Below are 19,483 nucleotides of genomic sequence, written 5' to 3' on the forward strand. Positions count from 1 at the left end.
AAGTTGTTTTAACACCACTATTATATTTTGCTACAGTATTTGATCAATTTGAGTTAGTTTTTTTTCTAAAATTAAGTAGAAATAAATAAAAATAAAGTAGTTGTCCCAGACAAAAATCCCGTTTTATCCCGCATCCCGTTTTAATCCCGCTCAAGGTCTAAAAATCCCGTTTTCGGGATGATAATCCCGCGAATGGAAACCGGAAACACTGTACTACTGTACTGTATCGTTGCCCTGCAGTAATAAGTGTTCGACTTCGAGAGCCAATAGAATTTGTGGAAAAAGTAACCGTTCCTTTGCATTATTTCTTAATACTGTACTGGAACACGGGAACGGGTTGTGACCATGGTGGAAGGAAAAAACATAGGTGTGCTATTCCCACATATTCTGACGTCACTCGGATTGCAAACAAAAGATCACCTGATTGTAACTGTCAAATAAGTATGTATTTGTTTTGATTTGATTGTTATTGTTTTTATAATAATAAAAACAATAACAATCAAATCAAAACAAATACATATACTAATTTGACAGTTACAATCATGTGATCTTTTGTTTGCAATCCGAGTGACGTCAGAATATGTGGGAATAGCACACCTATGTTTTTTCCTTCCACCATGGGTTGTGACGTCATTTTGACGTGCGAATAGTCACTTCGAAATTCGAATAAACAAAACGCCTTCGTCTTCTTCTTCTTCTTCGTTCTTCGTCATCCATTTCCATTCGCCAATGAATCGCCAGTTCGCCATCACAATCACAACACAAACACAAATTTATTGGTTATGTTTATTGCTGTAATTTGTTTGAAACGCTCATATTAACTCAGTACTTATGGCATTTAATTTCCCCGCGTTTTCATACATAATAGCTCTAATTGTAGATGCATTTTTGATTTTCTTCGCAATATTTCATGTGAGTTCAATCAATTTTACTTAACTTAGGATAGGCTAAGTTACCTTTTGTTAGCCTAAGCTATCAGTTAACTTAGGCTAGGTTAGATACAACATTTTCAGACTCGATGTTTATATTAAGTTATATGCCTAAGAATAAGTTTATGGGTACAGTTTCTTAACACCGTTTCGGGTACAGTTTCTTAACTGGGCTATGCTAATATCGATTGAAACTATCGATTCGATTGGTAAGTTAACCTTCATGCGATTTTTTCACCAGCAGCAAGTTTGGTTGGTTAGGTTAGGTTATGATAGTTAAATTTTATAATATTTAAAAACATTGATTATCTTACTAACTTACTTACTTACTTACTTCTTACTTCTGAAGTCTTCTCCGCAATCGGGTGATTGGGGAATCGTCAAGATTCATCTGTTTGGTTCTCGAATTAATGTAAATATCCTAATTATACTAATATTATAAATGTGAAAGTTTGTGTGTTTGTTTGTTTATTTGTTTGTTTGTTTGTTTGAAGTTCAATCACGCATAAACCACTGGACGGATTGGGCTGAAATTTGGCTTACTAATATTATAAATGTGAAAGTTTGTGTGTTTGTTTGTTTATTTGTTTGTTTGTTTGTTTGAAGTTCAATCACGCATAAACCACTGGACGGATTGGGCTGAAATTTGGCATAATGATAGCTCACGTTCCCGATTAACATATAGGCATATTCTTATCTCAAAAATCCTTTCGGGCTCTGCCCCAGTGGCTCTGTAGTTCCCCATGTTAACCTTATGAGTATTCATATTTAAAGGGAATTAAAGAATTTAGTCAGCTGTTTCAACTAAAAAAAGTTGGTTCTATGATATACAAAAGCATTAAAAAGTTATAAGATTTACCAACAGAGTGTAGCACAATAGTTTTTTTTTTGCATTTATGTAAACAGCTAACTTTAACTAAGCAGCAGCAAAAAACTGTGATACGCAATGAGAACTCTGTTAAAGTAGGATTGTTTACATTTATGTTTGTGTTTTTAATGTCATGAATAGTTCGTGATTTATTGCGAATTGTTAATAATAGTTTTTTATTGTTTAGGTGAAGTGGTAGAACATTATGGCCCTGGTAGATGTGTAATACCATAGTATACCGTCAATTTAAAAAGCAAATTTTATCAAACTTTGTCCTCCCCCATTGCAAACGCAAAGCTTGAGTATATCTGCAATAAGCATTTTAACCCCGTACGAAGGACGGGTACTCTGCTAGTTAATGAATATTTCCAATTTGATAGTTTCAATCGATATTAGCATAGCCCAGTCTACTACTATTTATTGAAAATACGGTCAAAATCCGTTACGTGCCAACAACTCTTATTTTTTTTAACCAACTTTGAAATATTATCAGCAGCAGTAAAAGAACCCCATATTTCAGTCCACTGTGCTATCTCAATAGAAATAGGCCTAGCCTACCTGAAATTATCTCAAACCAAAATAGGGTAATATCTCAACCCAAAATAAAACCTTAGAAAAAAGCATAATTACCTATGAAAATCTTCATGAACTTAAAATAAGGCTACAGTCAGAGGACTGGAACTCAGTATATGATGCTCCTGATATTAATACCAAATATGATAGCTTTATAGAAACATTCAAATGTTATTTTGATCATTCAAATATTATTTTGATATCGGCTGCCCGAATAAAAAAAACAAAACTTAATCTCAGTCGCAAAGGAAAAAAATGGATGAACAATGAGATAATAGCTGCAAAGGAAAAAATATTTCAACAATACTCTGTATGGAGGCTGACAGGAATTATCTGACAAAGAATTATACCTAAAGCTTAAAGATAAATATAAAAACAAAATACAGGAAAGTAAAATAAAATGGGGGTAATTATTTAGATGAGGGTGACCAAGCGTTCTATAGTAAGGTATATATCATTAGAAACTAGATTTTTAAGTTACCTGAAAATAATGGTGCAAAAATTTTTCTGCTGCCACAAAAACTGAATTTACTACGATTTTTTGAAGTTTATTTAAATGTTTTATATTAGGAACATTGAATCTGCACTACAATGTTTACACTGTGTAATCGAAGTTAATGGCACAATTCACATTTTTATTGATTGATTATATGCCATTTTAATGTAAATATTACCCTCACAACCCACACTTAAAAAGGTAATTATGTTAATTGAGCGGAGCGAGCGAAGCTCTTATACTACACTCCTGCTTTTGTTTTACAAATACTCCTCCTGAACGGCTGAAGCGATCTTCACGAAATTTAACCCAGTCATAGTACCCAACCATGGGAAGGTATAAATCTGAATTATCAATTATTATCAATTATTTAAGATGGGGACGCCACTTTGTGCGTATTTTAACCCAAATATGAGTGAAGGATGAGTGTAGGATGAGTGGCGCGATCTTGTAGTCCTGTTAGTGACTAAGGCCGACATGTTCCTTAGACACAGCTGTTAATTAATAGCCCATACAGCTAATGGCAACTAAGGGACCTACAGTTTATAGTGGAATCCGAACCACATTGGTACAAATCGGACCATAGGAATTTTCCCTACATGAATGCAAGCTTTTAGAAATTTAACATGGGCCTTATGGGTTAATTGGTTGCCATGACATTATTTGCGAATCAACACTAAAAAGTAAACAAGAGCCTCGACATATGTTAGTCAACAAATCTACCACATTATAAATACAGTACAAAAGAAAAAAATGTGATGAATACTAAAGAGTATCTATCTATCTATCTATATATTAATAGGCAAGCATGTTTCTTTAAAACCTTTTTTCTCAGCTCATGTGCATCGCAGGGAAAATCTACGCATACTGTTAGAAAGATATTTGCCTGTAGATGTGCAGAATCCCTTTATAAATTAAAATAGGCTAAAAAATAAGCACAAAAAACGAATTTGAAAACTTCAAAAAATTAACATGGACCAACTGGGTTGCCATGATGGTGACGAAATAACAACAAAATGTAAACAGAAAATCAAAACAATTGGAGGAAATCCCAATCACATGTTTTATTTACAGTGTGGGGAGAAAATATAGTAGTCTGTACATTCATTATTTTTGGTCGAGTTTCGACCACAGGACGACCACTAGTATTAGTTAATTGCATGTAATACGAATTGATTAACAATCAGTTCTATATTGAGTGATTAAAATCATGACGTTTATATTTAATTGTATAATCGTTATGTTCTTTTTAACAAGTTAAGTTGGAAAAATATATAGGTTCCAGCTACTAGGAAAAATAAGGTTTCAAGTTAAGCAAACTGCTTATTTTGATGTTATTATAAAAGTAATGAAACATACCAGTAAACCAATTCCTAAAGTTTTCACTTATTCTTTTTAGTCTACATTATAGTCGTATTGATAAATTTTACTGCACCAAAGGGAAAATTTGAAAGTGGTTGACAATATATTTCTTACTTTTAACTGCTAAAATAAAACTAGACCTAAATTATATGTCTATACTTAAAAACGAATTGATAATTTTAAAAATCGATTAGCCTATCTCAATTATTCGCTGTTAGGAAATGATTACCACAAAAAGTTAATGTATTTATAAAAAATGCATTCTTATCACAAAATTAAGTTATAAATGTCTAAAAAAAACTGATCAGTGAAGTTAAGAGAAAATCATATCATAACAAAATCAGAAGCAAAATTTTAAGGCCGCCAAGGAGATTCGAACTTGCGATCTCAAATAATAATCGTTATTGCCTTTTAATAATGCAGGTATCGCATAGGTTTACCATGATTCATTTGCAGGATATAGAAATTATTGAGCAGAGCGTAGCAAAGCTCTTATATCATTGACTTTAACTTCTCTTATCATACACTCCTGCTTTTGATTAATAGCATTGAGCATAATTTACTACAAAATGAATAACCATAAGGGTTGCCAGAATTAGGCGAATGCACCATATTGCGTTTGGATTCTGTAAATAACTTTTTCAGTATTTTATGTGAGCAAGACGTGCCATTAATGTAGACTTTGAATATGCACTGCAATTCCTATTTGCAGTCTACAAATAGGAATTCCATTAAGGTGAACCAAATATAACACTCATGCATATGTAATCTTTGCTCATAGTTTCGATACTGCAATTAGACAATTCTTTGACATGAACCCGACGTATCATTTGACGTACTTTGAATAGGTACTGCACATAGACATCCCATATAAGTGAAGCAGAAGTAGGCCTAAGCCAACCATTGACTTCGGATACTGCAATTCGGCATTTTATCTAAATGAACGAAATAAATGGACAATTGATTTAGGATACTGCAAGTAGATTATTCATTTACATGCACCATTGAGTTTGGATACTACAAGTAAACAATCCGTCTACGTGAACCGGACGTACCATTGACTTTAGAATCTGTAAATAGGCATTACATTTATGCGAACCAAATATATCATTGACATTGAATTAATATGCTGGCTCCGCTCAATATTGCAAGCAGACAACTGCATTGTACACCTAGTTTAAGTAGGCTACACATTAACTTATGTATTATTTGATTAAAATTAATTAACATTAATAAACAACTCTAGTTCGGACATATTTAATCTGGATCTGGGAACTGGATTATGAAAATTGAAGAAGGAATTCATTTAGTTCTTCTCTTCACTTAACCGAATGGCTTAGCTTAGGTTTTGACCATGTAACCGTTATGTCCCATAAGTATTTAGTGTAGTGGCAGTTTTAATAAAATGAATAAATATCAAATTGACACTATTCTAACTTAACCTAACCTAACCAAACTTCTCGTACAGTTTAAAATTTGTTTATAAGTTGAAAAACAAAAACTTTTAACAAAGTGCATAAACAGTCTGGAGATAATATAAATTAACACCTCGATTCATTATAACCTAAACTTTACCTTCCTAATCTAACCTAACTTCAAAACACTTAATACAGTCACAAGTCCACATAACACCCAACCTACCCACCTCACATGTCTAAATAAGAACTGAAGTACCCGGTAGTTCATAATCAACTCTCAGTTGAATTTATAAATGCCTCTACCTCCTTGTCCTCTTTGTATAAACTTACTCTTTGTCATATTAGGTTTCTTCTTCTTCCCTAGACGATCCTTTCAATTTCAATCGTTCATGTTTGTGTTGGTCAGTCAATTCACAGTAAAGTTATGGCGACAGAGACCAGCCGACAAGATGCATTACGGTAATAAACTTTAAAAAATCGTAGTAAATTCAGTTTTTGTGGCAGCAGAAAAATTTTTGCACCATTATTTTCAGGTAAAAATCTAGTTTCCAATGATATATAACTTACTATAGAACGCTTGGTCACCCCCATCTAAACAATTTCCAAAATGGTAACACGATTGCATATCCAGCTAAAAAAATAAATCTGAAGACTCTTGGAAGATTATAAACAGCATTAGGCCAAAAGAAAATTCAGACTGTAATAATATTATACTGAATATTTACAGTACCGGTAACAAAATAAAAAATCCTATAGATGTGTGTGAAACCTTAAATGACTATTTTGTTATTAATGTTTCAAAGCTTGTTAACAAGGATCAGGAAACCCATGCATTAGGCCTATCTGGTTTTAGGAGGAATGGCACTGCTGAACTTTGACAATTTCATTTGATTACATCTGCTTAAACTTACCTTTTGGATTTGTTCTCAAAGCTTCCATCTAAACACTCTAGTGGTGTAGATGGAATCAGTATGCATGTCCTAAAATATTGTTGGAAGGAAGTAGCAGTTCTAAACATTCTAAACCTGCGATTCTATTGGAAAAATGGGTATCAATTGGAATCTCAGGACTTGCGCTGAAGTGGCTCACATCCTATATGAGCAACTGATTCCAAGTCACTGAGATAAAAAAAAACACAAATTCAAAAACTGAAAGAAATTCATCAACAAAAAAAGTGATCTCCAATGGCGTCTCCCAGGGATCTGTCCTTGGACCTCTCCTTTTCTTGGTCTACATCAATAACATAACAGATACTGTTCCGCAGGACAGCGTCTACCTCCTTGCGGATGATACAACGTTGTTCGTAAGGGGGACTGACGACGCGGCCCTGGAGGTAGAATCTAATCAAAGAGCAAATGATCTGGCTGACTTTTTTTCTTCATACAAACTCAAATTAAATTCACTAAAAACAGGATAGCCTACATGTGTATCCAAACTGCAAAAAGACAAAATTAAAAAAATAATAGGACTCCAAACCTATTAATTGGAGAGGATCAAATTCAAATTAAAAAACTGCCGACTTTTTGAGAGTGAGATTGGATGATAGAATATAATTGAGCTGGGATGCACAAATAAAAAAACTGGAGGGGTCAATGGCTCAGGGGGTCTTTGTACTTCGAAGAATAAGGACCTTCGGAAACCTGGCTCTCTCTAAACTTGTGTATTTTGGCCTAATAGAACAACACATTTTGTATTCGATCATCCTATGGGGAGCTGTGAAGAAGAATAATGATCAGATCTTTGTTTGGCAGAACATGGCAGTAAGAGCAATCTTGGGCATGCCGCCTCGGACCAGCTGCAGAAATGTTTTTAAAGAACTTGGCTTTCTCACAGTCCCTTCACTTTATATCTATGAATCAGTTTGCTATATAAAATCACAGAACATTAAACCAACTTTTACAAATCACACTTACAACACACGAACAAAGAGCACACATGCAGTCCAACATAAACTCACAAAATTTGAACACAAACCAGATTACATGTGAATGAAATTGTACCAGGCCCTACCGAAAAAATTACTTGAAATTCAGAGCTTAACAAAATTCAAATCAGAATTGAAAAGAGTTAAGCATACAGGACATAGACAGTTACCTTTACGGTGACAAAAACTAGTAGGTATTAAATTTGGTTATTCTTTGTATTAACCCTGACCTGTCCTTAAGGCAAAGGACTACGGACGGAGAGATCATGTATCATGTATCAATTATACTTCTCTAACTTATTTTAACCTATTATTGGTAATAAATAATGAAAATACGGTACAGTATTTAGAAAAAGGTTTTGATCACATGCTTTATACATTTAAGAAAACGCTTAAAAAATAGTAAAATAACAACTACAATTTTTTTAAGCTGTTATAAGTTTTGTTGTTTAGGTTAGAATAGATCTTGGATGACACTGGTTAAATCAACCTTTATATCATTGTTACGACTAAGTCAACAGTGATTGATTACCTGCTGGCGACTCTACAGCGATGTGTCATTTCTCCCAAGAGAGATAAGCAACAATGCCATCGTAAATACCTGGAAATGATTCCATTCTAAGTTAACTTAGCCTAGGCATACTACAGAAGTTGTACTCTGTCATTGAAAAATTCCGTTTTTACTCTTTATTAACTTTATATTAACTTACCAAGTTTTGGAGTTATGGGCATGTAACAAATTTTGACCGACAATATAGATTAATAATCAATATTTTTAACTGGGCCTAAGTTATATCAATTATAAATTGAAACTGTCATAACCTAACAAACTCGCTGATAATGAAATAAATTAATCGAATGATGAAGGTATACTAACTTAATTGAATCGATAACTTAGTTTCAATCGATATTAGCGTAGCCCAGCTAACCACTACGCCAGCTCGCTCCCCCAGAGAGAGCGATGTTATAGGCCTAGTTTACTTTCTCGTGACATCGTTTTTCACAAAATCGTCACAGACGAATCAAAAAGCAGTCACGGTGAAGATGCAAAGTTCTCCAACAATCCTGGAACCAGGTACTCTAACTGCGAAATAAGGTAACCTGAGTGGCTAAAGGATTATGGCTTGTCAAACTGCTGAAGTTCTTCATGTTGACGATGAACCTTATACTTACACTGAAGCCATTAGTTCAGAGGATAGCGCTGAATGGAAACCAGAATGGACAAAGAAATTAAGTTACATCTTTGCTTACACACGGGGCATGAGAATTGACCGAACTCACCCTGGGAAAGAAGACAATAAACAAAAAGGGGGTATACCAAATAAATGATAATCCTAAAGGACGTGTTAACTGTGGTGATCGGGGGAGATTGGTCATCAAAGGATGTACGCAAAGACCCAGTATTGATTACACTGAGACCTCCAGCCTTCTTGTTTTAAATTATAGTAGCGTAGCCTATAGCCTAAACTTAGTTGTCTCAAAATAACTCTTACCTATACTAACAATTTTTTTCCAGGTAATTGCGTTTGATGAACTGAAAACAGACTACAAGAATCCCATAGATCAGTGCAACAGCCTGAATCCTGTAAGTTTAACTGAGCACTCACAAAGTCACTGTTAAATCTAGGCTATATGAGGGCGGTTTTAGCGAATTTCCTTATTTTAAATAAGGGCCATTTTTGTGTTTGAATATGTAGTTTGTACTGACATCATTTGTGAACAGAATGACTTCATTTGTAGCTCTGTAGCTGACAAGTATGCTTTACTATGTGTTTTTGCAATTGTTTAATTCATCAAATCTCCCACAGCGTTTGAGATAGAGTCAGTGATAAGTTTTTTTATAACAAGAAACATATCTGATGCCGACTTTCATCGCCAGATGACTGAAGGCTATAGCCCTAAATGAGTGTGAATAAAGTGTGAAAATGGGGGAGGGGTAGTGGTGAGTGTAAAAATTTCTGTGAAAACCTTTTTCCTTTGTGGCCTTCTGTGAGAAATCCCGGTACTCACTAAAAACACAATGCCTTTCACTGCCATTTTTAAACTCCCTAGTCTATTTCTGCACTTTCCCCGCCATCATTGTTTAGGATCATTAACTTCAGTCGTCTGGTGATGAATGTCAGCATTGGATATGTTTTTGATGGTCAAAAATGTATTGCTGGCCTTATCTCACACGGGGCAGTAGATTCAATAATTAAAAATGTTAAATACACAGCAAAGTGTACACAATAGCTCTGTATGCAAATGTTGTCATTATGTTCACAAATGATGTCAGTACCGTAAGTGGCGAGGAGCTTCGTAGCTGCGTAGAAGCGAAATACGGATCCACACTAAAAAATGGCCCTTACTTAATTACGGCCCTCTTAAAATTTATTAATAAATAGTCATAACCACATACAAATATGGCCTTTTCCGTTACATGACTACCACTGGGCTATGTTTTTTTTTTTAATTTTTTATATAAGATGTCATAATTGCCTACAAATCCTTTAACAGAGTTAGGTTAAGTTCCTCGTTTCCACAATCTCCAGCAACAGCCAATAATGTTTAATATTGTTCATATTAATTTCACTTTTCAATATAGTTCATGTTTAATTGATTGCAACTTGCCAAACACTGCCACTCAACTGACCGCCAGGGTCCAAGCCTAGAGAGATAAGTAAATTCAGTATGCCTATATAACAGCTGGGAAAGTTCCAAGCTAAAAGAATTTGTAATCCTACTAATATTATAAATGAGAAAGTTTGGATGGATGGATGTATGGATGTATGGATGTATGTTTGTGACAAGTGAACGCAAAAAATACTGGTCGGATTGGGCTGAAATTTGGCATGATGATAGCTCACATTCCCGATTAACATATAGGCATATTCTTATTTCAAAAATCCTTTCGGGCTCCGCCCCAGTGGCTCTGGAGTTTCCTATGTTAACCTTATGAGAAATGGAATTATTGAATCTTAACAGCTGTTTCAACTTAACAAGTTGGTTCTGTTCTATGATGTTCAATAGCATTTAAGTTACAAGGATTACCAACAGGGTGCAGCACTATTATTTCTTTTACATTTATTTTGACAACAGCTAATTTGCAACCAAAAGGTGAGTGAGCGTAGCGAACGAACTTCAACCTGGAGGCGAGTTAGCGTAGCGAACGAGCTAACCTGAAGGCAAGTGAGCGCAGCGAACGAGCTCCAACCTAAAGGTGAGTGAGCGTAGCGAACGAGCTCCAGCCTAAAGGTGAGTGAGCGTAGCGAACAATTGAGCCATGCGAACTAGATAATCTTGAAAATTAAGAAGTTAAACGGGGCAAAGCCCGCGGGTTACAGCTAGTAAGTCATAATTGGAATTGTATCTACTTTCTGAATGGCCCCAAAAAGTAATCACCTTTTGAAATTAAGAATAAATAAAATATAAGAATTTTGAAAATCTTATACCATTTCTAAAGCCACATTTAATTACTACATATCAACATGTCATCATGAAGATCTAGGAACTTATCATAGCGATGAATGAGCTTGACGATACCTTTGACTAATGATACAACTAGACATTCCATCCCCATGTTAAAAATGTTACCAGTTCACAAACTGAATCAAAATCGTCGTAGTTGATGTGAGCCACTGACAGATTGTGCACACATTACTAATTTTAGTTGAATACACGGACCGTTTTACCAAGTCAAACTAATGAACAACTTACTTTGAGCTACAACAACTGTTATAACTCACCAAGGTGGTCAGCAACAAAAAAAAAAGTAGCAAATAGAATTGTACACACTAGCGCATTCTGGGACTGGCTTGCACAAGCACAACTAAAGTTCATATTGATGGGATGTTTACTTCAATGTCCAATAGTCAATGACAATACATTCCTTGGAAGATTTCTACCGCTTGTGTATGTCAAAGCTCTAATGCCATTTTAATTTGGTTGTAGCTGGTGATCCCAGAGTATTTGCTGCATCTCCTGTTCAACGTGCTGTTCCTGTTCTCGGGACAATGGTTCTCACTATGTCTCAACATACCACTTATCGCCTACCACATCAACAGGTTAGTCTATCAAACCCTGATGCATTGAGCATCAAGGAGTTTTTCAATGATTGGGCTTACATAAGGTATATATAATCCTGTTATCCTCTCATCTTATCAACACAAAAATCCAAAGTTCAATCAAGACAAGTTTTTAAGGACACACTTTAAGAATAGGTAAATAATCACACTAACGCAGCAAACCTGCAGACTAAGCAAATGTCCATCCTCCTTCAAATTTATTTCCTTTCTTGGGTTTGCTGCTTCACGGAAGATAGTGAGGTGTGTTTTTAAACATGTGAATTTTCAATTTACAAATTTTGAAATTTTCTCTGTAACTATCAACCATACAAAAGTTGAAAAGACAACAAGGAAGGTTTGCACGTGCCAGACTCTGTTTTTTACACATTCAGTTTGTGTGGCTTTGTCAAGGGTGCGCTTTTTCAGTGAAAACTTTGTCTGTGTAAAACAAAGCCATCAAAACAAAAATCGCATATGGCAATTACTAGGTACTTCAAAAATAGTGTTGAAATAGGTTCTGTAAATATCTAAAAACATATTAATTTAACATTATTATTTGAAAAGGTTAATTATCTAAAATGTAAACCCACATCTATTCCTGTAGTAAGAACCCATACTTTAATTAATGATGCACGTTACTACGCAGAATTAACTATGTTGTGTACCTCAATAAGTGGGATTAGAGAAGGATTCAGTGCGAATGCTTTGCATGGGTCGGCTAGTGGTTATTAAATTGTTTATGGCTTTAACGTCTTCCAAAGTCAAACACCTGTTATTTAAGGTAGGTCCCGCCACCAGCTAAGCAAACACATTAGCAAGCTTTACTCATAAACAAAAATAGCATACAAATGTAATAATCTTCTGACCAAAAATAAAATTACATTATTTAGGTCCTCGCCCTACCTTTTGCGGTTTATCATTTAAATAAGATCTATTGGTGATTTCACAGAATCTGAACCTTGGATCTCAGGGCCCGAAGTCCCGTTTTCTACCACTAGACCGGCTGGCTTCCCCCTTACCCTACCTTGGATCCTGTATCTATTTAAATAATCATTTCATGTCGTGCACTTAATCATGACTATCTTTTCATACTACATTTACATGTTAAATCGATACAAAAAAAAAACCCATATTAACATATTATCTCATTTTTCCAAAATCAACAACTTTGTGATTCTGAGATTGCCAAGATAATGAATATTGTCATTTCAGATTAAAGCATTTAAAGAAAAATATTAAGTATTTGGGAGGATCACAAGATTTGGTACCTCGCTTATAACAAAGCACTAGTTCATTTCACGCTTCATTTCAGGTATCGCACCCGGCCAGTGATGTCAGGTCCGGGGCTCTACGATCCAACAAGTATCATGAACGCTGATACTTTAACCAAATGTCAACGGGAAGGTTGGGTCAAGCTAGCCTTCTATCTACTCTCATTCTTCTACTATTTATATGGGTAAGTTGTTTGATAAAAATAAAGTTTTTAACATAAGTTTTTATGTGTGTTAAATATTTTGTCTTGTGCGGTTGTACATTAAAATGGCTTTATAATTTGTATCATTAGTTTTTTTTTTCAAAGCTTCTTTACTCATAAAGTTTAGAGATTTTAGCTATTTCTTCTGTTTATGTTTTTTTGGTGGTGAAACAAAATAACGTTATCTCAACAATAGACACAGTCAATATTGCGAGCAACACATGTTAGGCTTAACATTTTACGCTTAAAAGTTTCTGACTAAGAAATAACCAAAACATTTGGGAGTTTGTTAAGAACTCTTCACAAGAGGCTGGTTGAATGGATTTATCCAATAACATTTTAGAGTAGACTCCTTATCCGAACACCTATAAACTGGCCACCGGTTTAACCAGACTATACTCAGCAGAAGTGACATCTCTTTATCCAGACAATTTTTATCAGTTTAACTGGACTGGGTCGGCAGGAAGTAGGCTGTTACTGAAACGACTTTTCTCGTGGAAAATATTAGCGAACCAGTGATCACGAGCTTAAATACAATGCTCTCCCAAATTTAAGTGAAATATTTTGGTTAGTATTCGAGTGATTTCCGTGGTGTGCACATGTATCGTTAGTCTGTAGGTTACGTTGGTTAACTGAAAAACCTGTTACTCAGTCTGGCATCGATCCGAGGAGTCGGGTTAAGAGAGAGTCTACCGTTTTATGGAGTCAGTGATAAGTGTATTACCGCATTTAAGTTTTATTTTTTATTAATTTTAAAATACGAAATCAACTGTTTCAGAATGATTCACTCTTTGATCACCGTATCCTAGATCAGTTGCCAGCAAGCTTCGTACACAAAAGTGTTCACAGTCGCAGCTCTGCGTCAACAGTGGCCGTCGATGTGTTATGGATTGTTGTTTGTGTTATCGAAAGGCAATTTTAGTCATTAGGTTAAGAGGCAACAGTACTGTTTAGTATAAGTTGTTAACGGTTTAAAGTATAATAAACCTTTTGTAATTTTTTGCTTTGTAATAAACTTATTACTTTTACAGGTATTTCTTGCTATACACATTATACATGTTCCGGGTAAAGTGTACAGCAATGCAAGAAATGTTTAGGTTATAAACTGCTGCTGTCTGTGAAAACATTATTTTGCAACCTCTTCTGTCAGAAATTAATCTTTTACTTGTGTTGAACCATAGATAAAACATACTCCCTTAGTAGATTTCTCATCCGTATGGAACAGCTGCAGCCAATTTTATTGTTAGTTCATGTACGGTTTATGTAGAGGTCGTGTTTTGTTTACAATTTGTTTCCCGTTATTACAGCCATTTAAAACCTCGTTTAACCAAATAATACGATCTAATCATAAACAATAACTTGTCCCCTAGTTATATAACCAAACAGTAAAGCACAAATCAAGAAATTAACCCTAAAATAATGGAAACAAAGTTTCATCGACACTAGCGCCTTTGTGTCACGTACATGAACTATACACGAAAAACGTGCTTCAAAATTTACAATGGGATGAGAAGTCTACTTGTGTTGGTTAGTCTATGGTTGAACTTTCATATGAAGTTATTGTATTTTAACAGTCAATTTTTGATTTAGTAATAAAATTACTTTGATAGAATTTTCACAAATAAGAGTTAATCGTGTGGTTTAATCAAAAGTTTACAAGTGATTCTTAGTAAAAATTGCTTGTACCGCTACTGTATTATCAACTGTTGTTTTACATCTCAAATTATGTTAAAACAAGTATATGCAATACTCAGGGGAAAATTTAATATTTTAAGGCAGTTGATCATTTTGGGATTGGCTACCACTGCCTCTTGAATAACCAAGCTTGTTTCTTTAAGTTCTTTACAGCCAATTTATTTACAATTGGAATTTTCTCATTGTGATAGGCCTATACTAGCATTTTCTGCAAAGTATTAAGCCTCAGATTTCCCCACGTGTCATTTTTTTGCTATTGCTAGAATCTTTCTCATTTTATGCTTGTGATAGTATATTACAGCAAAGTCCAGAAAGTAGATGTTAACGGTGCGAGCATGATTGTTTCCATTTCAAGTGAGAGTTTCCGTTTTATTATGCCTTTAAAGAAGTAGACAGTAGACAACAACCCCTTTCTGTAAAAAAAAACTTTCTAGTCTGTGAAGAGACCATAAATCAGCTGCTTTCTTTGTAGTGCGGTAAAAAGGATTTGAATACAAACTTTTGGCTTTCAATTCTGGTAATTTTTGTAACAGTATACAATAAATAATTAATACGTCATATTCAGATGGTAAATAGTGTATACTATAAACTCTTCTTAGCATCATTCTTATTCCATCATAATATTATGGAATCAATAATTACGATAAAAAAACTGTGTAAATGTTGTTTAGGTTCTCATTGCATTACACCCTCTTATAAAAGATAAAGGTCTCATAATGCTTTATATTTGTATAATTATTTTTAAAGCTAAAATGGATCTTCTCTCCATGTTATATGTATCCAATTTTTAATATTGGTTAAAGTATGTGATGCTATTTCATGAGGTTGTATGTTATATGTGGCATTAATTGTATTAAAATTGTCGGTTGGATTAATATTTAGATTTAAAATTTATTTTCTCCTAATTACAGTTTTGCTAGTGCCAGTAGTTATTAAATGTTTTCGAGATTAAATATGAGATTAATTAACTTCATACCAAAAAAGAAGGACTAATTTTATTCAATTCTAATTTTGTTTTAACAAATAAGGGTATAGTTTTATTTAACTTGACAATTTTTGCATGCATGATAACGATGTATTCGATAACTAAGTCTTAATTTTCTGTTAGGAATGTAATTCCTGTTTTCAACCGTTTCTTATTATCGACTAGTTTTAATTCTCTCATTATTAACAAGTATTACAAGGAAATACAAGTCTGTGTACAAGAAAACTTTTTAAATCCAATAAACATTTTTCAATAGGTAGTTCAATTGATTTATTAACTTTCTTTGAATAAATATTTACGTTTTGTAATGAAACCTATTGAAAAACAAGTATGAGAAGCAAATTGTCCTCTAAGTATGCAATACAGTGTCCTTTGTTCAAATAAATTTTGTATTATGATATGTGATCAATCTTATTTCAAACCAATAAGAGGTACAATCTCATCAGAGTGATACACATCCTGTTCCCCCTTGGTTTATCTTAGAATATAGGTAACAATCAGATTTCTCCATATTCTATCCTTCCTCAGTTCTTCTTCTCCCTTCGCTTACCATCTCATCTGATGGTTACCATCCCATCTCTCCATCATTCTTCTTTTTCCTCATATCTATCTCATTTCCTCTCTCACCATCACCTCAAGTACCTAGGAATTCCCTCATATCGACTAAAATCATCTCAGTGTCACCTTTTTCTATTCTTCCTCCAAGGCTGCCTTCAGTCATCCCCTATGCTGATCTCTTCAGTCTTTACTCAATACCACTTTGTTTTACAATAATAGCACTAAATTGTACTTTCTACAATAAAATTGCAATAATGTCGTAAGAGCAAAGGCTCGCTTAGATTTCCCTTAATGTTTTGGGTTCAAAAACTAAGCTAGTTGCAAGCTCTATTAACTGGTTCTGAAAATAAATATTTAAAAAACTCTTTTTAATTGTAATTGTGCACACAAGCACATCTTAAAGGTCAATGTTCTAATCTAATCATCTTATCTATTCTAATGTCCTTAAAGGTCAATGTTGCTTTTATGGTGCAAAGGTCTTGTAAAATTATGCAAAGTGCTTTGAAAAAGGATTAGAGTAAAAAATATACTAGTATTAACCCGCTTAGTGCTACAGTACTCTACCCACATTTAATGTTTGTAAAAAATTGGTTCCTGATTATCGGATGGGATCAGATTTAATTCAGGATTATTTGTTCCAACCGTGAGAGATTTCATTGTGAGTGATATTCGGGATGGTGACACTATCCTGAGAGACGGTGATGGTGTCTTAGTGATCATGGGAGAAAATCTTCAACATCAGTTAACAAAATCAGGACGATTGTGAGATATATTCATGACCACGATCTCAGGACATATTCACGATTTTGCAACTAATGCGGGAAACAATTACGGTGTCTCCGTGATCGCGAGAGATGTTCATGATTTTTACGGATCACCATGATGATGTCTTCGTGATTGCGTGTTTACAATGATGCCACAAATCCAGGAGACAATGGTGATGATATCTGCCTGACTGTGGGATCTGTCCACGATTTTATCACAAGAGATGTTCAGAAATTATTTTCAGATTTTAAGAAATATTAGACTATTTATTTTTGCCAAATAAAAAATATGTTGATGTTTTTCATAAAACATTAAAGCTGTGTTTACACAAGGCCAGCAGACCAGGCAAGTTACTTGCCTGTAATGTATTTCAAGTTACCTACATGCGCCAAGTTAACTGGCTTCATGTAAACACAGCTATTAGTACAGTAAAAATATGTTTTGACCCCAAAAAAAATTAGCACAACCGGGGAATTTGGTACAGATGTTGGGTGTACCTTCCTTTTGAACATACTAAAAGTCCCCTAAAATTGAAGCTGTGCTACGGCCGCCATATTGGAAAATGGCGGCATATTTCTGTATTTTTCGCTATAGTGACTTTATTATTAGAGATACAGGAAAAAGCTAAATGTACAAAATGTAGGTCATCTAAAAATACACATTTTTTGTATTTACCATCTTTCTCTAAACCCAACGGTTTTTGAGTTATTTGTTATTAAGTATATTTAGTTTTTTCTATTTATCAAAAATAGGTGAAACACATGGAAATTGACCGTTACTTTCAAGGATTATGATCATTTATCCTATTTAGTTAAATAGTGTGATACTATAAAATCTAAAAATTTAAGCTTATTTTATGAATAAAAAAACTCCGCCACAGCAAACCTGCAGACTCAGCAAATTTCCATTTAATTAGATGTTTTATTAAAAATGTATATAAATAAAATTAGGTTCAATAGGTACCTAGGTTTGCTGCTACAGGTAGGTTAATATAGTGTGTTTTTTTAAGTAAAATATACCTATAACCTTACTATAAAATAACTAATTTTCCAAGTTTGATCAAAATATATCTATAAACAAGCAAACTGCAACAGTTAACTAATTCATAAGAATAGCATGGGAGTTTTAAATTTACAATAAACAAATATTTGAGTATACAAATGTTGGTCGTGTTTACTAAAAAGATGGCGAATGGTCACGATTAGAATAACCAAATGGGTTTTCAAAAGGAGATGGAGCCTGTTATTTAAGTAATATTAATTCGTACCAAGCACCGAAAATATTGTATGCAGTAAGGTAATCTACCATATTTTGTAAAGTACGCAATAGTCATATTAATATTTTATCTTCATTTTTTACCCATTTAATAGTTAACATTTTAGTATTTTGATGGCACCACCACACTAACTAACTATACTTGACATCCCATTGTAAATTTGGAAGGGTGGTTTTCGTGTCTAGTTCATGTTGGTGACTAATTAAGTATGGTATAGTATAGTTAGTTTTATTTATCAAAAATCGGTGAAACCCATCGCAATCGACGGTTACTTTCAAGGTTTACGACAATTATTCATCCCACTTAGTTGATATCAGAGTGATAGTGGTAGTGCCATCAAAATATTAAAATGTTATTTTATTAAATGGGTAAAAATGAGTATAAAATATTATTGCGTAGTTTACAAAATATGGTTGATTTCCTCACCGCATACAATATTTCCGATACTTTGGTACGAGTTAATATTACAGTACTTAAATTACTTGCTTCATTTCCTTTAGAAAACCCCTTCGGTTAGTATTCAAAACTTGATGAATAATCGCCATATTTTTAGTAAACACAACCAAAATTTGTATATTTAAATTTGTAAATTGTAAATCTTAAGCTACCATGCTATTATTATGAATTAGTTAAATGTTTCAGTTTGTTTGTTTATAGATTATTATTTTATGATAAGTTATTGATATTTTACTAAAAAAAAAACACACACTATAATAGCATACCTGTAGCAGCAAACCTAGGTACCTGTTGAATCTAATTTTATTTAAATACAATTAATAAAACATCCAATCTAATGGAAATTTGCTGAGTCTGCAGGTTTGCTGTGGCAGAGTGGTTTTACTCATAAAATAAGCTAAAATTTTAAGATTTTATAGTATTACACTATTTAACTAAATGGGATAAATTATCATAATCCTTGAAAGTAACGGTCAATTTCCATGTGTTTCACCTATTTTTGATAAATAGAAAAAACTAAATATACTTAATAACAAATAACTCAAAAACCGTTGGGTTTAGAGAAAGATGGTAAATACAAAAAATGTGTATTTTTAGATGACCTACATTTTGTACATTTAGCTTTTTCCTGTATCTCTAATAATAAAGTCAGTATAGCGAA

At 33.8% G+C, this 19,483-nt stretch overlaps 1 protein-coding gene across 1 annotated transcript; it reads left to right on the forward strand.

The window, feature by feature from the left end:
* The first annotated feature begins 730 nt into the window (after positions 1-730).
* LOC128987261 (protein cornichon) lies at positions 731-14,115 on the forward strand. Its single transcript, XM_054408018.1, has 5 exons — positions 731-912; positions 9,087-9,155; positions 11,501-11,613; positions 12,926-13,069; positions 13,866-14,115. The coding sequence occupies exons 1-5, from the start codon at positions 832-834 to the stop codon at positions 13,894-13,896; spliced, it is 438 nt and encodes a 145-aa protein (XP_054263993.1). The 5' UTR covers positions 731-831; the 3' UTR covers positions 13,897-14,115.
* The last annotated feature ends 5,368 nt before the right edge of the window (positions 14,116-19,483 follow it).

Source organism: Macrosteles quadrilineatus, unplaced genomic scaffold (genome assembly GCF_028750875.1).
Source record: "Macrosteles quadrilineatus isolate MER2022 unplaced genomic scaffold, UCM_ALF_1.0 Scaffold_2__2_contigs__length_208266976, whole genome shotgun sequence".
NCBI classification, from domain to species: domain Eukaryota; kingdom Metazoa; phylum Arthropoda; class Insecta; order Hemiptera; family Cicadellidae; genus Macrosteles; species Macrosteles quadrilineatus.

What these genes read in the sequence shown, in the direction of transcription:
- LOC128987261 (XM_054408018.1), top strand. Translation starts at nt 832, where the DNA reads ATGGCATTTAATTTCCCCGCGTTTTCATACATAATAGCTCTAATTGTA. An exon ending in TTTTCTTCGCAATATTTCAT is followed by an intron (nt 913 to 9,086) that starts GTGAGTTCAATC and finishes ATTTTTTTCCAG; the next exon opens with GTAATTGCGTTTGATGAACT. An exon ending in AGTGCAACAGCCTGAATCCT is followed by an intron (nt 9,156 to 11,500) that starts GTAAGTTTAACT and finishes ATTTGGTTGTAG; the next exon opens with CTGGTGATCCCAGAGTATTT.